Source organism: Psittacula echo, assembly GCF_963264785.1.
Source record: "Psittacula echo genome assembly, chromosome: 4".
NCBI classification, from domain to species: Eukaryota; Metazoa; Chordata; class Aves; order Psittaciformes; family Psittacidae; genus Psittacula; species Psittacula echo.
The window spans coordinates 64,503,687-64,522,744 of NC_137738.1; the positions used below are offsets into that span (position 1 = coordinate 64,503,687).

General features: G+C 35.1%; 1 protein-coding gene across 3 annotated transcripts in view; it reads left to right on the forward strand.

Moving 5' to 3' along the window:
• The window catches only part of ASCC3 (activating signal cointegrator 1 complex subunit 3), a 282,281-nt gene that overhangs the window by 234,727 nt on the left and 28,496 nt on the right, over window positions 1-19,058 (forward strand). Inside the window, exons 35-37 of one of the 3 annotated variants that reach the window (XM_080615419.1) lie at window positions 6,315-6,426; window positions 6,708-6,842; window positions 12,569-13,004. In XM_080615419.1, the coding sequence (XP_080471545.1) occupies window positions 6,315-6,426; window positions 6,708-6,842; window positions 12,569-12,748 (427 nt within the window). In that variant the 3' untranslated portion in view covers window positions 12,749-13,004. Of the gene's footprint in view, window positions 1-6,314; window positions 6,427-6,707; window positions 6,843-12,568; window positions 13,005-19,058 lie in introns of those variants that run through there. The other 2 variants (XM_080615418.1, XR_013956598.1) reach the window with 2 other exon arrangements.

Genomic DNA, 19,058 nt, shown 5'->3' on the forward strand with positions numbered 1-19,058 from the left:
CTGTGATACTTCAGTCAAGTACTACAACATGTTCCCCTTTCCATATACAACTTATGTCAGTATGTTCTTTACTTAGTCAAGATCATACAAAACACATCAGTGAAGTGCCCTGTTCTTTAAAATGGGCTATTTTGAGAGGCTTGTCTATCTCCTTTCCTTGGCTGAAATTCCTTGACTATTTCATTCTTTTACCCTTATAAAAGATTATAATCTCCAACTTTCTGCAGAAGAGAAATGGCTATAGGAAGCATGTTCTGTAAATCAGGTTATGATGCTTTCCAGATACATGTGCAGTAAAAGAGAAATAGAAATTTACAACATATGTAAAGTTAAGCAGAATCAGCTTTCATTTGGAAAGTTAACTTTTAGATACTCTAATATTCACATCAGTGTTAAAATGTGTTTGGTTTTTTATGAATTTATAAATATATATGACACTCTGTGAATGTACACACTTACAGAATAGGTTTTCTGTGTAAAGTCCTTGTGAAGACCTGAAAAAAATATTTTATTCATTCTGATAATTATTTTTAAGGTTTTCTTTTTTTATGTCAGTCTTATGGAGCCTTCTGGAGTGAAAGAATAATGTAGAGTAATTTATAATTAAATTATCTCAGACTGATGCTCTTACCATCATGCACTTATATTTTACTTTAAAATTTCCTTTTCTCAGTATGATTATGCTGAGCATGTCTAATAACATGTGAATAAAACATCTGAATAAGAATTGTGATTATATACTGTTCCAATATAGTTTCCACTATTGAGGTGACAGCTAATATCAGCCAGTCAGGATAGAATAATATGTATTTTGGTGATGCAATCACAGTAATTCAGAATTTTAGGGCAAGTTTGGAATTTTATTAGAAGGGGGGATGACTGAATAAAGATTAATTAAGACTAAGAAATAAAATGGAAAAATTGGCAGCAGCTACTAAGAAAAGAAGCTAAGAAGGTGCAGGTGTATTACACTGCAGTAATTACCAATATTTGTATTTTGCGTTGGTAAACTGCTCTGCCAGGGAAGAGGGGAAGCCAGGAGGAAGCAGAGATAGGACATCTGACCCGAACTAGCCAAAGGGGTATTCCATACCACAGCACGTCATGCCCAGTGTATAAATGGAGGGGAGTTACCCAGTTACCCAGGCTAGATCGCTGCTCAGGTCGGGCTGGGTGTCGGTTGGAAGGTGGTGAGTGGTTGTATTTTCTTCCCTTGTTATTTCCCTTGTTATTGGTGGTGGTGGCAGCGGTGGTTTTGTGTTGTACCTTGGTTGCCGGATTGTTCTTGTCTCGGCCTGTGGGGGTTGCATTCTTTTGATTCTCCTCCCCATCACTCCGGGAGTGAGTGAGCAGCAGCATGATTCTGAGTTATCGGCTGGCCTTAAACCACGACAGTTCTTTGTGGATGGTTCCTTGTTTCTCAGGGTGGATTTGTTCTTTTACAGTTGCATTTAGATCCATGTGCATGTATATATACTTCATGCATAACAGCTGTAGGCATTATTATGAATTTCATAACACAAGCTTGTTCTTTTAAATTATTAGTGTCACAGTGATGTGAGAAGTACAAGAACGTGGTTCATGTTTTGCTTTCACCAAACAATTCACACAAATAAATTTTTTCCGAGTCTCAGACTGGGAAGCCCCAGGCTGCTGAGTATTTGAGATACTTCCTGTTCCCCTGGTCTGCTGCAGTCTTGGATGAGAATACAAAGCTGAAGACTGCTGATGTCCCTGTTCAAGAACCAACTTCACGTAATCATCTTTGAAAAACTGATTGAAGGGAGTAATATATCTATTTCTCATAGCTAGCGTAAGCAAATACATGAATACAAGACAGTACAAGTAAAGTATAGATTGAAATTACCTTCTGTAGCATTTATGCATGCTGTAATGCATTTTTGCAAGCCAGTCACGGACTCCAGAGTCAGTCAGTGATGGCCTAACAACTGAAGTGAGTTGGTACATTGATTCATAGCTCTCTGGCTATGAAGGTCCATCAGTTGTATCATATACTCAGTGCCATTTCCATGGTGCCATTTGAAGATGGCAGCTGCTGGAGGCCACAAGCCGATGAAAGCAAACACAATTGATGACTGCAGTAAAGTGATTTATAAAAATTGCTATCCGTGCTTCCGCCATAATTGTTCATAACAAAATTCTGCTTTCAGAACTGTAAAATCTCAGAAAACACGCTTTGTTCCTATCGAGTAAATACTATAGATTGGTCTTTTTGTGCATTTGTTACAAAAGGCCTTCAAGCTAACAAGTTTTTTCTTTTAATATTTTTGGCTGACTCTGACACCAACTTTCATTATGTGTGTCACTATTACTACCGTATAATCTGAACATAAAAAACATGGTGCTGTAACAAATGACTTCACAGCATTGACAGTTATAGCAGGACCATTTCAAGGCTGATGAAAAATTTCCCAGAGAGATCTCAGGTCAGGTTTACATAAGCTAAACAGGAAATGATTGCCACCATTCACATTAAATCCTAAATGTTTTGTGTAACTTCATCTACATTTTATGTTCCTGCACGTCTCTCTGTCTTTCTCAGCTGATGAAATTCCACACTTTCTTAGATTAGAGAAATAAGTTCGTGTTTCATGGTTTGTTGTTCTTGCTAAGCTCTACAAGGGTTAGGATTTTAAATATATTATTTAAAAGACAATAAAAATTTCCTTCAGTTTTTGATTGTTTAAATTTTACATACTTTGTAAATTTTTATGATTCCTAGGGGTTTGTTATTGCTTTTTCCCAGTGGACTACTAATAGAAGTTAGCCTGTCTAGCCCATGTGCTAGATGCTGTTAGGATAAAACTGCCTTTGACTTTCACACCTCTCAGGGGACGAGTAATTGTTGTGTTCAAACAGCCTGTAATTGTGATCCCGCTGGCTTTCTCAGTACGCTTCTGGCTATTAGAATCATTAAACAATTCAGCACCTGTTAACAGCATTGTAAATATTCAACCCTGCTTGTGTGCAGGTTGAGTCCAATATAGGAGAAGGCTTACAGAGCCCAGCCTCATAAATTAGAGCTTCTGACAAGTCAATTATTGTGGAACTGGGCTTCACTGTGAAATAAATGAAATGGTGTGCTGATAAAAAGGTAGGCTGTCTGTTTATAGCAAAGGGAAAATAATGACTAGATGATTCAATGCAGTGAGCATGAAACTGCATTGTTTTTATTCTTTATCTGTAATTAAATAGTTAGGTAATATAGCTTCATAGAGGAACTCACACACAGTGCAGCTTTTATACTTGGAGTATACCAACATGCAAAATTCAACTTGTATTTATGCATTTCAAAATACTATCTAGTGTCATGATACTCTGTTTTCGCTGATGATTTTAGCATGGTCTTTCTAGATGAATGGCTTTGCATTTTTATTAGGACAAAATGTGCTGAGTGACCAAGAATCTCCTGTGGGTGTGCTTAAAATTATATTTACCCCATTATAGATAGTAGTTAAAATACTCTGGTACCACTTCATTCAAGATTACAGACCATTTAAGTTTTTTCTTTGCATTACTTTATTTTCACTAGGAAGCTAGATATTTACTCCTCTGACAAAAAAATACCAAAAATCAGCAAATTCAAAATTCACATAATTTTCAAAAGGCATTATAATGCCTTTTATGATTATGGCTTCAGTGTAAAATACTGTAAATTAGGGTGAACACAAGATAAAATGTGTTTGAATTAAACTGTCTTAAACTACAAGCTCAAAAAAGGATTTGTTTATTGCCCATTTTCTTTGTTTTATCAGTATTCATCATCTGTGTTGTGATACTGCAAATGACAATGCTGAAATGCTATGGTGAAAGTCTGAATACCGTGACAACAAAGTGCTTTAATTAGAATCATTTCAGTACCGTTATATTCGATTTGGAGGAAAATACTAATGAATAATTATTGGTTTCACTATATAAAATAGAAAATCTTTTCACATCCTGAAACAACTTACGTAGTTAATTTGCTCAATTATTTTCAGAATGTAAACAAAATTTTACAAAGTAATTTGTGGTTATAAACAGAATCTCAATGTGTTCCATGAGAAGATGTCAGGCAGATAAAATGTGCAGATGGAAATATTGTCCATTTTTTATCATTACTGTATTACTTCAGTAAATTTAAAGGGGGGCTCATTAAAATTAAGTTGCATTGAAAACAGTGTTAGAGTATTTCTGCTACAAATGTTTTCTTCACAGAAGTCTGATAGTGTATGGCTGTCTACCATGTAAAACTTTTAATCAATATAAATATTTCATTTGTTTAAGTTTGGTTTTGGACACTAGCTATGTTTTAAATATTTGATATCATCTCAGCATGAACCTGTATACACTATACTATTACAGAGGTGAATACTCCACTGCCATATATATATATACATACACTTTATTGTTGTCTAATGTAGCTATTTTCTGCTATCAGAACAGATTTATTTTTTAATTCCTTTCTTATGGTAATAGTGTGTTACTCCAACCTCACCCAATTCTAAGTGAATGTTCAAAGCGTCAGAGAATTAACCCCATAATTTGGGATTAATGAAAAGGAAAAAAATCTGGAAATGACTGCACTGCTAAGCGCAAGCTTTTTTCAGTTATTCTATTTCTGTTCAAAAATATAAATGTTTAAAACTCTGCTTGAGTAAACAATAATGCAAATCAGATGCCATTAATAGACAAGAAAGGATGGTTGTACTATATAAGACCACAATTCCATCTTTTGAAATTTGTTAACAGCAGCTTTACAGTAATCGAAATAGAGCTTAAATCAGAGAATGGGATTCATCTGCCCAAATATAGCATCAACAACTGAACTGATTTCCTAAAGTTTTGGGGGGTTTTGGCCATGATTACATTTCAACTCATCCTAAAGCAGATATATAAAATACTTCAGATGAATAGCATCCTGCATGTGCACATTTCTCTCCATTGGCAGTAAAGGGAGTTAAAAAGACTAACTCAGCCATAACTATGTAAGATCAGCTAAAATGAGTCTCAGCACACTGTTTTGCAGCTTGTTGTTCACCTGCAGAAAATAACACCGAAGGAACCTACTTTCCATTACTGCATATGGTATTGTTTCCAGTGGGGATGCTGAGTACATCATAACTAGGAAATTCTAGTAAAGCAGCCAGCATGAACAAAGGAGCTTCTTTCATCATTGAAGCAATCCCAGTAGTCTATTTGTGCAATAGTATTTTACAGAATTAAATGAGCAGAGACAGCCTTTTTTACTGTGCTTTGTAACGTTTTGATAAATCTTTTTTTGTTTGTTTGTTTGTTTGAATTCCACTTTGAAAATGTATGATTTAATTGCTCAGCCTAAATTCAGAATTTTTAAACTTTCTGAGCATGCTCAGTTTTTCTCTGCTGCTCATTGAACGTAATTGTTACTTTCCGAATTGATGCCTTTGTTGAATCTAGGGCACAAGTTCTAGCTACGTGTTTATCTGGAATTTTTTGGGGAAAACCTCTCCCTGAAATTGCGTTAGTTTGTGTGAGTAAGAATCTTAATACAGCTTAAGTTCTACAGTTAAGGAATGCAAACTTCAATCACTGGGTCTTTTTTATATGCTGGCATAACAATACATTTTGGCACACTTATAAACATTTTTTCCTTCATATAGATAACTGAAAACTATTGCTACTATATATAGTTTACCTAAACAATTTTTACCTGAAAATGAACATGTGAAGTAGCCATATTGACAAATACCCTGTTCCCTTTTTTCTTTTTTTGCCATTTTAACTTTGAGAATAAAACAACACAACACCAACATTTGGATTGGTATAAGATTACTTTTTCAACAGATGTCACTATATGCCTAGGTTTTATTTTCAGAGTTACAGGATGTAAGAACAGTTGCAATCCTTGGTTTTCTTCCTTTCGCTTGAAGTTAAAATGCTGTTACTTGTGTTAGCGTTGCTTTTTCACTTTCATACATATATGATCAGGAAAATACACGTATGCAGTCAGGAAAATTTTCCCACTAACAAAATATAGTCAGTCCAGTTCTGTTTGTATCAACTTTTCTATTAATAGACAGACAAATTTCCATCTTTCCATATGTACATGCTTGCATTATGTTGGTTACTCCCACAAACCATTTAGGAATCATGAATTTCTTATTAGACTATATAAGGGAATAGTTTTGTGTTTAATTGTTTAATGTGGATATTTGCTGTTCCAAGTATGTGTGTGTATTACAGCAGCATTGTGGGTTTTCCTACAAGGCATTATTGTTAAAAATCTTCAGAGTATAAAAAGTATTCATGTAATGCATCTGTTTTCAATTTAGTTACTATAACTTGGATGATGTGAGCCATGACACTATGAATAAGTACCTCTCAAGCCTTGTTGAGAAATCCCTCTTTGATTTGGAATGCTCCTACTGTATTGAAATTGGGGAGGTAAGAGTAATCTGTGCCTTACAAAAATCAGTAAGATACATGCTTCTAGAAGTTCTGAACAGCAAGATACATGCTTCTAATTTGAGATATTAATCTATGGAGCTATTTGTAAGACTTACATTGGAAATTGATCTTAATTGGGGTTGCAGCTAAATTATGATGCTAAATCATTTTTTGCTGTTCTCTCTTATAAAGTAGTCTTAAAATATTTTACAGTTTTGTAGGAACCATTTATATTGAATTATGTAGGAACCGTGTGTATTTTATTCCTCTTCCAACAGGATAATTGCAGCATTGAACCTCTGACATATGGCCGCATTGCTTCCTATTACTATTTGAAGCATCCAACTATTGGAATGTTCAAAGATCAGTTGAAACCTGAAAGCAACATTGAAGAATTGCTCCTAATTCTAACAGTAAGTGCTGATATTTTCTGAACAGAAACATAACTCATGACTCTTAAAAGACACAAGTGTATGAAAAACACCCTAAAATTAAGAAAAGCCTTTCTTCCTGATCTGTAATTTCTTTTTGTTTGTTTCGAGCAATACAAATGAATCATTTTTGTTGTTTCAAGAGTTTCATCTAAACCATACATCAAAATATATTTTTCTCTTATGTCCCTTTATCGTTTTCAGGGTCTATACAAATCTTGTATTTGTTTTTCTGTAAGTAAGTTAGGTATAATTCTAAAATGCCAGAATAATAACTGCATATCAACATCCTAAATCTGTACCACGACTTTGTACTTTGCACTGGGACAATCTGGAAGATACAGCAGCTTTAAAAAGTGGAGAAGGCATATGGGGAAGACTTGTTTCCTAAAATGCCTTCTTTTCCTCCTCCCAGCGACCTCATGATCCCTGAGGTCATAACCTGTAATAATGCTATATAGTTTGTCTAATGACTGTTTAATGGAGAAGTGCAATACAAGGCAACAGATTTTAGGGTACAAATCTGGAGAAACCGTGTATAATGCAGTGTGATAGTATTATATTCCCGTCATAAAAGAATTAGGTTTTACTGCATTTTTTAAGTACTTAAGTAATTATATCTGCAAAATCTTCTTTTTCAAAATAGTGTTACTTCATTTGTATGCACTTATTAAAAGCAAGAAGTTCCTTAATATTACCCAGGAAAACTTATTTCTGCCCATTCATGACGATAGTCACTGTTATAATATATACATTATATAAGTGGCCCAAATTCTGTAATATTCTGATTTCCAAGTGTTAACTTAAAAGTGCAGAGTCCTATCTTGCAGTATTTATGTATATTACTTTTATACTATCTATTGCTTTGACATACAACCACAACTTCCCTGAGGGGAGATACAAGAAGAAAAATAAAAACAATGCTATTCAACAGTTTGAATCTCCGCAAAACCAGATCAGTGTTTTATGACACTAGGAAAGCCACTTTTCTAGTACAGAGACTTTCTTTCTGATAAATTTAAATCGCCTGCTGCAAACATTCGGAGTGTTATGGCTCAGAAATAAAGGCCACAGTAATCTTTTATAATGGAAAGTGTTAGACAGCCTAAACAGGGGAATTGCTATCACTGACCCTGCAATATCTCTTGTCCTGTTGTTAGAAAACATTGCAAATTATATGAAATAAAATTCAATGTATTTGGCTGAATTCAAAATGGCAATCAACCACAATTCCTATATATACTTTATGTAAGGTAATTGAAGTTTTAGGAAGAAATAACCACTAGTGAACAGAAGTTAAATAATATAATGTTGAGTTTTCAAGGTGACAGCTTTACTGTAGCTGCCATCTCTTTAAAATCTCTTTTCCCTAGAGAAAATTTTCTCCACCTGGAAACTTCAGGGTTTTTTTTTTTCCCACACAAATTTGGACAGGGAAAGTTTGAAAACAGTGTTAGCAGAGATAGGGAACATTTCATGATGCTGCCTAAGCTAGTGAGCAGCATATGGAAGATGGCAGCAGAAGCTAGTGTGGCCTAGCTTCTATGTTCATCTATTTGAACAACTTGCATCCATGAAGCACAAAGGTAAATGGCAAATATTTCTGTTGTAGACAAAACATAGGACCCTACTGTTGGGCAGAGATTGCAAAATTAAAAAATTATTAGTCTTTCTTTAGTTCTATTTTTCTGTCTTTTTTCTTTGTTTGATTTTTCTTTTTTCCTGGAAATACATATAGTCTTGGAAGTTGTCCATTTGGAGTCTTAAGAGGAATTAGACTAAAAATAAAATTGATTAGGGTCAAAATGTGCCATGTGTCAATTTGAAAGATGAAAAGGATTTATGAACGCTGGATGCCATTATACCTGTCAGTTTTTCCTTACTTTTTTATGCAGATGTCGATTTTCATAATTAGTAGTGGAATTACTATTCTGTCTTGTTGAAGGTGTAAATTGAAAGGCAGTTTTTTTTCAATCCGATGTAGTGTGGAAAAGACTTGCCATTTCAACAGAGTTACTGCCAAGGATTTTTTTTTTTTTTTTTTGTCCTAAACACTGTGAATTAATGAGTTTTATAATTACAGCAGTTGCTTCACACCTCTATTGTTAACCAATGACATTACATCTGCCTTGCTCTACTGGTGCCCTCCTCCTTCTTATTGAAGCATTTAGCAGTTTTGGCAATAGGGAATTACATGGCATGGGGTAAGTAGTCTAATTAGGTATAAGTGAAAATCCTTAGGGAAAAGGATATTTAAAAAGTAATTTGAAGAATCTCTTAATGATGCTGGAACTGAAAGCTGTACCTATAGAACAAAAAGGCCTGTTATCATTGCAAAACATGATTATAATTGTGATTATTCTGCTAATCATTCAGTTTTAAAGTTTTGAATTTTGGACTGTGTTACTTAAGAATAAGCGTCCAAACCATTTCTCAAGTAGATTTGCAGGATTTTGTAGATGTGACATGTAGGTCTTTTTTTTTTTTTTTTTTTTTTTGGCATTGTTCATAATTCTGGAAACCTTTAGACATCTACAAGTTGGCTGGTACATATAAAGAAGGCACAAGTGTACAATTGTAACAAAGAAAATACTGATCCTGTGGATCTGAAATGGGATATATTCAAGTTTTTACTAAATTGTCAATGTGTACATTGAAAAGAGCAAGAGTTACTTTAAAACAAAACCAGGAAAAACTCAAGATTGCATTCAAGAATTCAGAAATTTATAATCATATTCAGGGTTTTGAATCTGAGTTTGATTAAGAGATTTTGAGTTTCAGATTGGTATTTTGCCATGCTGATGGGAGCATTCAGGGTTCAGGATCATTCACCAAAGAGTTATTAAGGAATCTTTGCAACTCGTGAAAAAGTAGTTTTAAGTCATCCTGTTTCTGGTGCTCATGGGTTTCTCAAATAAGTCAGTTGATAGCAAGATTTGTTTTCACTTAGAAGACCGTTCATAGTCTTCTCCAGTATCTGTTCTCTTCTCCATTTTTACTTTGTCTTTTCATTTGATCATCTGTCAGCATTTTGCAAGATCAAATGATTTTTCTTTTTCGGTAAGGTTTAAGGGTTGAAGTATCCATAACATGAACAGGAACATGACATATGGGAACAGGCTCATAGTCATGGTGGAGGTATACCATAATAAGTGATATAAATAGGTAGGGTACAATCCTCTCATGCTTTCCGTTCTCCTCTCAGTAAATCCGTGCTCAAGATATTTAATCTGGTTTGGGTTTGCAGTTAGCAGGTGAAGTTCAGATTCATTTACTTTTGTAACTGACTTGTGCTAGTGGACCTGTGGTTTTTCTTAGAGAAAATGCTCGATGCTTTTCCATAGCTTTCTTTAAAATTTTCCTAACCATGCTTCAGACAGTAGTAATCCAAATGAGCTTATTCACTGTTATGGTGCTTCATGCATTAAGTATTATTGATGTGAAAGCGTTCATGAATTATTACTGACAGGCTGGATTTCCCTGAGGTACATAAAGATTGTTTACTTTTATTCTGAAAGTTAGGTGCAGAGATTAAAAACAAACAAACAAAAACCCAAAACAAACAACAACAACAACAACAAAAAAAAAAAAAAAAAAAAAAAAAAAAACCAGACAAAACTGATACTTGGGGGTAATTTTTGTCATTTTCTGTACTAAAGCAGCAGTCACAACAAATGTTTTCAAAAATCAAATGCAGGTTTGTACCTTGAGGAAAGGAGATCTGTTGATGGTTGATCAGGACTGAGATGTCTAGGTCCACTAGTGTTATGATTTTGGGTGATTTGTTACTACATTTACCTGATTATCTGGTTAATATTTACAGAGCAAATACTTTCTCATATCTGTTCATACCAGACAGTGAAGTGGAGAACATTACCATCTTTCATCCCTTGTTTTATGTGCATGTTGTTCCTTATTTCTGTTTTTGAATTCTACCTACAAGAGAGAACTGGTTGGTTTTCATGTGCCTACTGCTGTCTTTCATGTAAACTGGTTGTGAGAGATGGGTTCCTTTCTTACTGGGGAGCTTAGGAACAGAAATATATGGTATTTGTGTTATATATATATATCTCTCCATCTTTCTGTGATACAAACAGGGGCTTATAAGTTTGGTATCCACATACCTCCTCCCTATATTTCTATCTGATAATTGACATGGTTTTGTTACACTGGCTTGTATTAGACTAAGTATTTTGGAACTCAGCAGAATATCTGGCATTGCTGGAATCACAGAAATGTAGAAGGAGTTTCATGAAACAGGCACTCTCCATCCCAGATACGTAGGTAACAGAAGAGTAAAGTTGTTAATGCTTTATCTGTCTTTCATTACCTGTTAGGCATTTGTACTCTGAGATTCTAGATGACTTAACCTATAGCTTTACTTTCTGTTCATCATCATTGGCACATCCAATTACAAAAATAGCCCAAGAACAAGCTAATGTGAGCTGTTTTGTGGAATATTTTCTCTGCAAGCCAGGGCAGAAACATTGATTTTGGTTTTTTTAAGATATATAAAACTGATTTTCTGTTCTATAGCCATTTCAGAAAAAAATGAGATCACTCCTCCTAAGTCAGTGATTTTTCTAGTTTAAATTTACAAAAAAGATGTGACTATGATTTTCTTCAAAGCATGGAAGTTCAGCAAGACTATATTTGTTTGTTTCAGTGTCAAGAATAGAAATAACTTATTATGTAAACTTTATCACAGATGAAAAGCAATTATGTTACATGCTAACCTTTAAAGCACTTACATATTTGATTTCACAGATACTGTGCATTCTTAACAATGTGAACATGACTGCTACCTAGGACTGTTCAGCGCATAAATTCCATCCTGAAGACAAGCATTTCCAGGATCATTTACTTAATTTTTATAAAGCTTATATTCTCTGGATTTTAATATTTTGAAACATTTCTGATTCAGTTCCTACTTGGAAACATCTAGATAGTATCGTAGTGTGTTTTATAAAATAGTTTAAATTTGAAAATTATGTTTGGCTTCATGAAAATAAACCAAAATGCTACAATGAATTTTAATAGCATCTGAATGTCATCATATATGTCCAGTATATTCAAAGTATCTTGTACTTAGCAGAAAGAGAACTTATGCATATGAATACTCACACATTAAATTTGTCTTCTCTTTTCTTTAGTCCCAGTAGATGGAGCAGTTTTGAATGTTGCCGTAGCACTTGAATATAGTAGCTTTTTTCTAACATCATGACACAATTATTTTTTACTTTTCTTTTTCCAAATGATTGTTTGAATTTTAGTTTAAAAGCTTCATATCTAGAAAAGCACAATCAGTTGGCAAAAAGAGATGACAATGCCCACCACTGGCAGCTAATTGAACATAGCATAACTCTTTCTTTTTTGTGACATCAATAAGGAAGAATTGCGTTCAAAACCAGAAAATGTAAAACCTTCCCATCTCCAACACACATGACTTTCTAATCTCTGATTAACAGATCTCCTTTATTTTCTCTCCGGTCTTACCCAGCTTCATTACTTCAGTTGTCATTACTTGCCAGCTTAAAAATCTGATTCAATACTCAGGCAAGTTAAAATAGAACCGATTTTAAAGTTGAAGGATTCTAACAAGTGTTTCCCACAAGGTAGGCCATAAGACAAGAACTGTTGTCTTTTAAATAAGATGGTGTCTTTAAATTTTTTTTTATTTATTTATTTTGTTTTTTTCTTTTTCCTAGCCTGTTTTGATTGCAGTGCAAGGTCCAAGGGGAAAACGTCTGAAAGTGTGTATAGCTGTGGCAGTGGAAGCCAATAGCCTCGGTATATCCCCATTTCAAACAGCTGAAAGAAATTCCTTTCATAGGAACTACAGATACAGTTATAGCAGCAAAACACTCATTTGTACCAAACTAGTCTGATGACCCAGGAAGCTATTACCCTTGCTCCTGCTGGGGCATATAGGACTACTGTCCTGGTCTTGTACTTACAGATGTGAACATTGGCTGCCATTTGTACCAAATCAATGCTTGTCCATGGTATATATGCTAGAAGAAAGTTCAGTGATAGCAAGCTTGGTTTAGCTGACTGCTTAAAACTGCAGGCAATTCATCCGCATACCCTTTGATTCTTTGTTTGTTTTAGAACAAAAGTCTTTTACTTCCCGCTTACTTGGCAGTTATAACTGTAGCCATCATCATGTGAGATTTCAAACTATGCACATGCAGCCAATGCTTTGCAAATTAATCATATTGAAAATGAAATGGGTTTTTTCATCAGTCATGTCATATGGCCGTATTTTCAGATATACGGTATATTTGTTGAAATAATGTTTGTGTTGCTATAAACCGCATCTATTAAGGTAAAGCTGCACATTTTATAGTATGCAATGCTGCTTTGATAAATGACTGTGGGTTCTCATGCCCGAAGTACTCCAGAAGGCAGTCTTACAAGCTCAGTGTGCCTTTATCAAGGTGATGCAAGTTCTACCTACTTTATTCCTCCTGATTTGTAATTAAAGCCCGATAGGCAAATTTAGGCCCTCTGCAGCCTGCAGTTCTTTTGTCTTCACTGCTTTCCAGTTACTGCTTTGCTTTTGATAGAATTATACTATTGTCCTGTAAATTATAGCAATTACAATTATCTTGCTGATGAATTTGTCTTCACAGGATTCAGTTCACTTAGTGACACCAACTCAGCCTTACTGCGCGCTGTTTAAAGGCACACAGATGTTTTTCTCTGTCAACAAAGAAGTTATTGCTCAGACTTGTAAAACTGTTAAGTCAGAGGATGGCATTTTGGATGTTGTTTTCTGATTGGAACAGAAATTTCACAATAAGGATTGGTTTGTCTTAAATAATTACATCATGCAAGATTGATACCCAGCATATTCCTTTAGCATAGTATTTTTTTTTAAAAAGGATATAAGAGGATTACTGATCAGTCCTTAATGAAGTATCTGACACTTGTATTTTTCGATTTACATTTAGATTCTTTCTTTGTCTCATTCTTTTTGTTTATTTTTGCTGAGGTAACCTGGCTGGCTTCAGAAGGTTGAATTTTATTTTAAGGCTTGATGTTATATATTATCACAGATGAATTATTAAGAAACCGGTTTCTTCTATTATTTGCCCAGTATTTACAAAGTGTTTTATTTCACATTTAGGTAGCTCATGCTACCTATAATGCTAGAAGAAATTGCAGAGAGATTTTTGTTACCAGAAGGCTAAAACTTTTCTTAGCATCTGAAAAAGTTACTATATATATTTGTAAATTTCGTACAGCATATTAAACTTTCTTTTAAAGAACAAACTTTTGCAGATTTTCTTCACCTCTGCAGCTTAATGAATGTGGGCCAGGCAGATGGCAAAATATTGAATTTTTTTTCTATGAAAACTGTTAGATTATGCACTTTTCTAAGTATCTGAGATGATGCTCAAATACAGTTTTCCTTAATTTATACTAGATCCTTGTCCTATTTCCCATGGAAAAGCCAAATCAGGCATTACCAGTTTGACTGGATTGCCCACATGACAATTTCCCACTGCCTTTTTTTTCTGTCTTCCAGTGGAAAAGACTAGCAAGCCAGCAGAGATTATTCAAACTACTATTTTTCAGAAAGAGAAAATATCTCAAGGCCACTCTTTTCACCTTAGAGGGTGAGAAAATGGCTAAAATCCTTCCCACAACAGGTCTCTTAAATGCTTCTCTGTCAAGGTGAAGGCATGCTACTGTGTTGACTTATATTTATTTAGTGTGTGAATGCATGCCTACTTACAAAATATTATTAGGTAGAACTGATACATACAATATAAAGAAACTTTATCTTAAACATATTAAGACATTGAATGCAGCATGTTCTGTAGATTAATGAGATTAATTGCAACTGTTTTATCATTTGCTTAAGGCAGCAAGCAACTGTAAATACCATGAGGTGTAGATAATAGATTATTTTTCTTTTGCATATGACTGTCTTAATATTTACTATATGCAGTCATAAGATGCTAATTTTTAATACTTCTTTAGCTATAAGGATATATGTTTGCTTTCTCTTGATTCACACAGAACAGATGGATGCTTGACTGCCTGCTAATCCACAGCTGGAATGGTTTCAGCGGTTTCCACGTTGCTGGGTTAAAGTGGCTTTTCTAGTGGACTGAGAGGGCAGCAAGAGAGGGATATCATTATTCATCAGTATCCCAGTGGGATCGCTGCCAGCAGAGATTAATTTTTTCTGTTATGCTTGTAAAACAAGCTCAGGTGGAGTCTCTAATCCTCAGGGCACGGGTGGCAGATCAAGAAAGATGCTACAAAGCTAGTTAATTTTCAGATTCTAGGGGAAACAGAAGCTCTGTTAGATGTATAAATACATGATTGCAAATTTAAGTAGCTCAAATCCAAATGGGATCTTCCTAGACATCTGGTACTGAAAATCTCTGTTTTCTTTGTCTTTTTAAAGAAGTTCTTAAAACTTTACACCAGAGGCAAAATATCTGCAACTCCCTTAACTGTCAGTTATCTTTCCATTTTATTTTATTTAATACAGCTCTTATAGTGTACTTTAGATGAATGCCTTTCTACCTATAAATAAAAGACATGGTATAAGCCTGCGTAAGAACACTGAGTTTACAATGTTCTCACAAATTTGTGTACAGTGACCATCACCAAGAAAAATTACCACTTGCCATCTGAAAAGGGTTATATCTGCCCTAGCAATGCATGGTACATCCCCTCAGGTAATAGGATGTTCTGTTACTGTCAGGTGTGGCACAAGGGCACTTTTTTGCCATGTTACTCACTGTATCAGAACTCTGGTCATTCGTGACAGAAGCATTGTTAGAACTTCCTCAATTCAAGGACACCAAAATACTGACAGATTTTCTCTTTGTTTAGTAGACTTAAAATATTTTTCCTTTTACTGACTTTTTTTTCCTCAGTGATTCCCCTTCTTCCACACCCTTGTAATTAGCAATGTCTTCCATACCTGCATTACCTTGTACCTCTCAAAACATTGGGTCAGATTTTCAGGCAATGTTAATCCACATAGTCAGGCTGAAATGAGTGGAAATGTGTCAATTGTTATCAGCGGGGAACTGCCCTTATTGAAATTTACTTGCGGCAGCTGTCGCTTCCTCTTACAGTTGTATTTTTTTATTATTAAATTAAACTGTTTTCATTTTAAAGGGCTCAGAGTGAGACCAGTAGCACTGGCTTGCTGAAAAGCCATTGTGCGTGTAGGCACCTTCCAAGTTTCCCATATATTTCTGCCAGTTCATATTGTTCTCCTATTATTCTGGGCTTGAGCCTCTCTTGAACAGAGGCTGCTAGTCATTTCACCACATGATGACAGGTATTCACGCCTGTGAACTTTTTATTCCCTTTTGTCTCTGATCACGTAGTCTAGATCCAGAATTTAATCCAGTACAAAAATGCAGCAGTATGAATTTGTGGCTCCCCACTAGGGGAGCTGCCACAGGTCAGCAGATCTAAAATCTGGTTTTCAACACACAGAGCTTTTACAGCTTGCCATTAACATATACAGTATGTATGGGCCCCATTTCACATAAAGAATTAGTAGCACTTCTGTCTCCATGCAGAGTAGCATTAACTTAATGCAGAGATCTGTTAACTTCTTCCCTGGGTCTGGGCTCTGCGCTGGAAGATCCCAACGGAGGATCAAAGCCAAAGACAGAAAATGACTGATCGCTTTCCCGGGTAAAGCTGTGTGCCAGGATTTGCTATTACAGTTTTTATTGCTATCATCATCTCAATCAGTAGTTGAGCCAGCTAATTCAGCCAAGCTCAGCTTCAGAATGTGGACAAATGTCCAAATGGAACTGAAGTAGATTTCTCATGACAATTAGACTTTTGAATGTATACTCAAGAGGGATTTTCCCAGTTTTGTGTTAACACATTACTGACCTCATGCACTGAAAAGTTTTTCTGTATTAGTGCAACACAATTAGTTTCAGTACAGCCAAAGCCAGTTGGTTTTATAAATCTTTCCTTGACTTGAGATTACAGGGAAAGAGTTGTGGGTCACTGCCCCATCTCGGTCTTTAGGTAAATAAAAAAAAAAAAAGGAACGATTATAATGCATTCAAAATGTACAGGTTCAAAGCATTCTTATGAAAAGTAATAGGAAAAGTCAGGCATCTTGGAGAGGCAAAATCTCAAATACACCATTTCCAGTGATAAATGTAATAATCACATCACTATAATTCACTTTATAAATGGAATTTATACCGTTCCATTTATATTTATTTGCTATGATCAAAGTAACTTATTCAATGTGAATAATGTGTATGCTATACCAGTTTCAGATGTTTGCTCTTATTTTTCCTACTTCAGTCTCTTTTGCATTTATTTTTCCTTAAACTGATCAAGTGTTACAGGCTTACTCATAGTCAATATTTTAACTTAAAAACCTAAGAGTGAACTAAAGCCACTTCTGTGAAGGTTGAACAGGCTTAACAATGTGAAAGTAGGTACACATTTGATGGAAAAACAAATATATTGTAAGAATGATTTTTATTAGGAATAGCAAAAAAAATAGCACTAAATTATGACCATGATCATAAACTGCATGAAATATGGATTGAGAGAGTGAAGAGTTAAAATCATGAATTCATTCCTTGTTTTCATATGTTTCAGTAAAGTATGCAATTTAAAGAGGAAATTATTCTGAAACAGAATGGTTCTATATTTTTTTTACTATTTGGTAAACTAATTGCAATGATTATATTATCTATTACTGTATCTTCCTGTACACTGAAACCTAGCCTCTCTGATATGCTTAGGAACCTTCAGGGGGAAGAAAAAGGGAAATGAATTTCCAAGTTATTATAGAAGTCCTAAAATCTTTTTTCCCATGTCAAATTACTGTTATTTTATATAATCCTTCCTCTCACATGTGCTAGCATGCTTGCATTTTCTTTTAGCAACTCCATGCTGAAGCAGAGGTCTGTAATTTAACTTTGTACTTTAGAACTTCCCAGATTTGCCAGCTCACTCTCTGCTACTGGTAGCTAATATTGCTGACCTCCTATTGCTCTGTGCGCAGTGGCAAAGGTCTTTCAGACTCCTGACCTCTGGTCATCAAGAATGTCATCAGTAGTTTGTAGTTTGGATGTTTTAAGTAAAAGGTGAACTTGTGAAATCTAAACCCTTCAGGGTGTTTTTAAGTGATCACTCAACTGTTTCATTGCCCTAGGATGTACTTTTTATGATGTCTGCAATTGTAAAATCTGTGGTGTTTATCATATGCAGCTATTTAAAAGCAAAACTCAAACAGTTGTCTGTTTAAACTGTTTAAGGTCTGAGAATACAATATATGATTTCTCTGATCACTAACATAAGACCTTGATAAGGATTTATAAGAGCTTTTAAATTGTATGTTCTTATAAACTATGTTTGTAGGTCTCATTGCTGAAATGTGCCCATTTTAAATCCTGAAAGATGGTTATAATTTTTTTTTAATACATAGATAATTGCATGATATTAATACATAATTGCATGTTGATGGGCTTTATAACCTTCTCTCTTGAGCGTCTCGTGCTCAACTGGAAATTTCCAGTGCTCACTCTGGTAAATCTTAAATCTAGAGACAGAGCCCAGGGTAGCCCAGCCTCACTGTTTTGCTCCTACCCAGTTAATTGGATTAACTTTACAATTTAATTCTATACTTGTTTGTTTGTTCGGACACGTATCTTTTATCTCTAAAAATGCATTAACCACTAATAACATAATTAAAAAATAGTATTCATTTCAAAAAGATCCTGAGCAGCCCTTATTCCTTGGATTTTGCTCTCCATCCTACACATTTTCCTTCTGTCATTTTTCCAGGAGTAGAGAAGAGTGGAGAGTACTCCAACAGAGTACTAAAGAAGCGGCAAAATCATTTTCCTATTACCCAAGCTGGAGTAGAGAGAGAAGGTAGAGTCCCTGCTGGGAAGCACTGGTGCCAGAAGGACCCCCTTTTCCACATTCAGAGACAGCTGCTGCCCAGGAGCTGCAGCTCTGTCTCCTCTGTGTCCTGCAGCACAGGGGCTGGCACAAGGCTTTGCTTTCTGCCTTTTCTCCCTTCCAGCTACTGACCCTGGAAGGAAGCAATGAGAAAGCCCCCATGGGAAAGTAACTGCACTGCAGAATTGGCTCTGATATGCTGGATGCCATTCAATTGCATTTCCACATACACTTGCAGTTGACAGGGAAACCCTCAGTATCAGTACA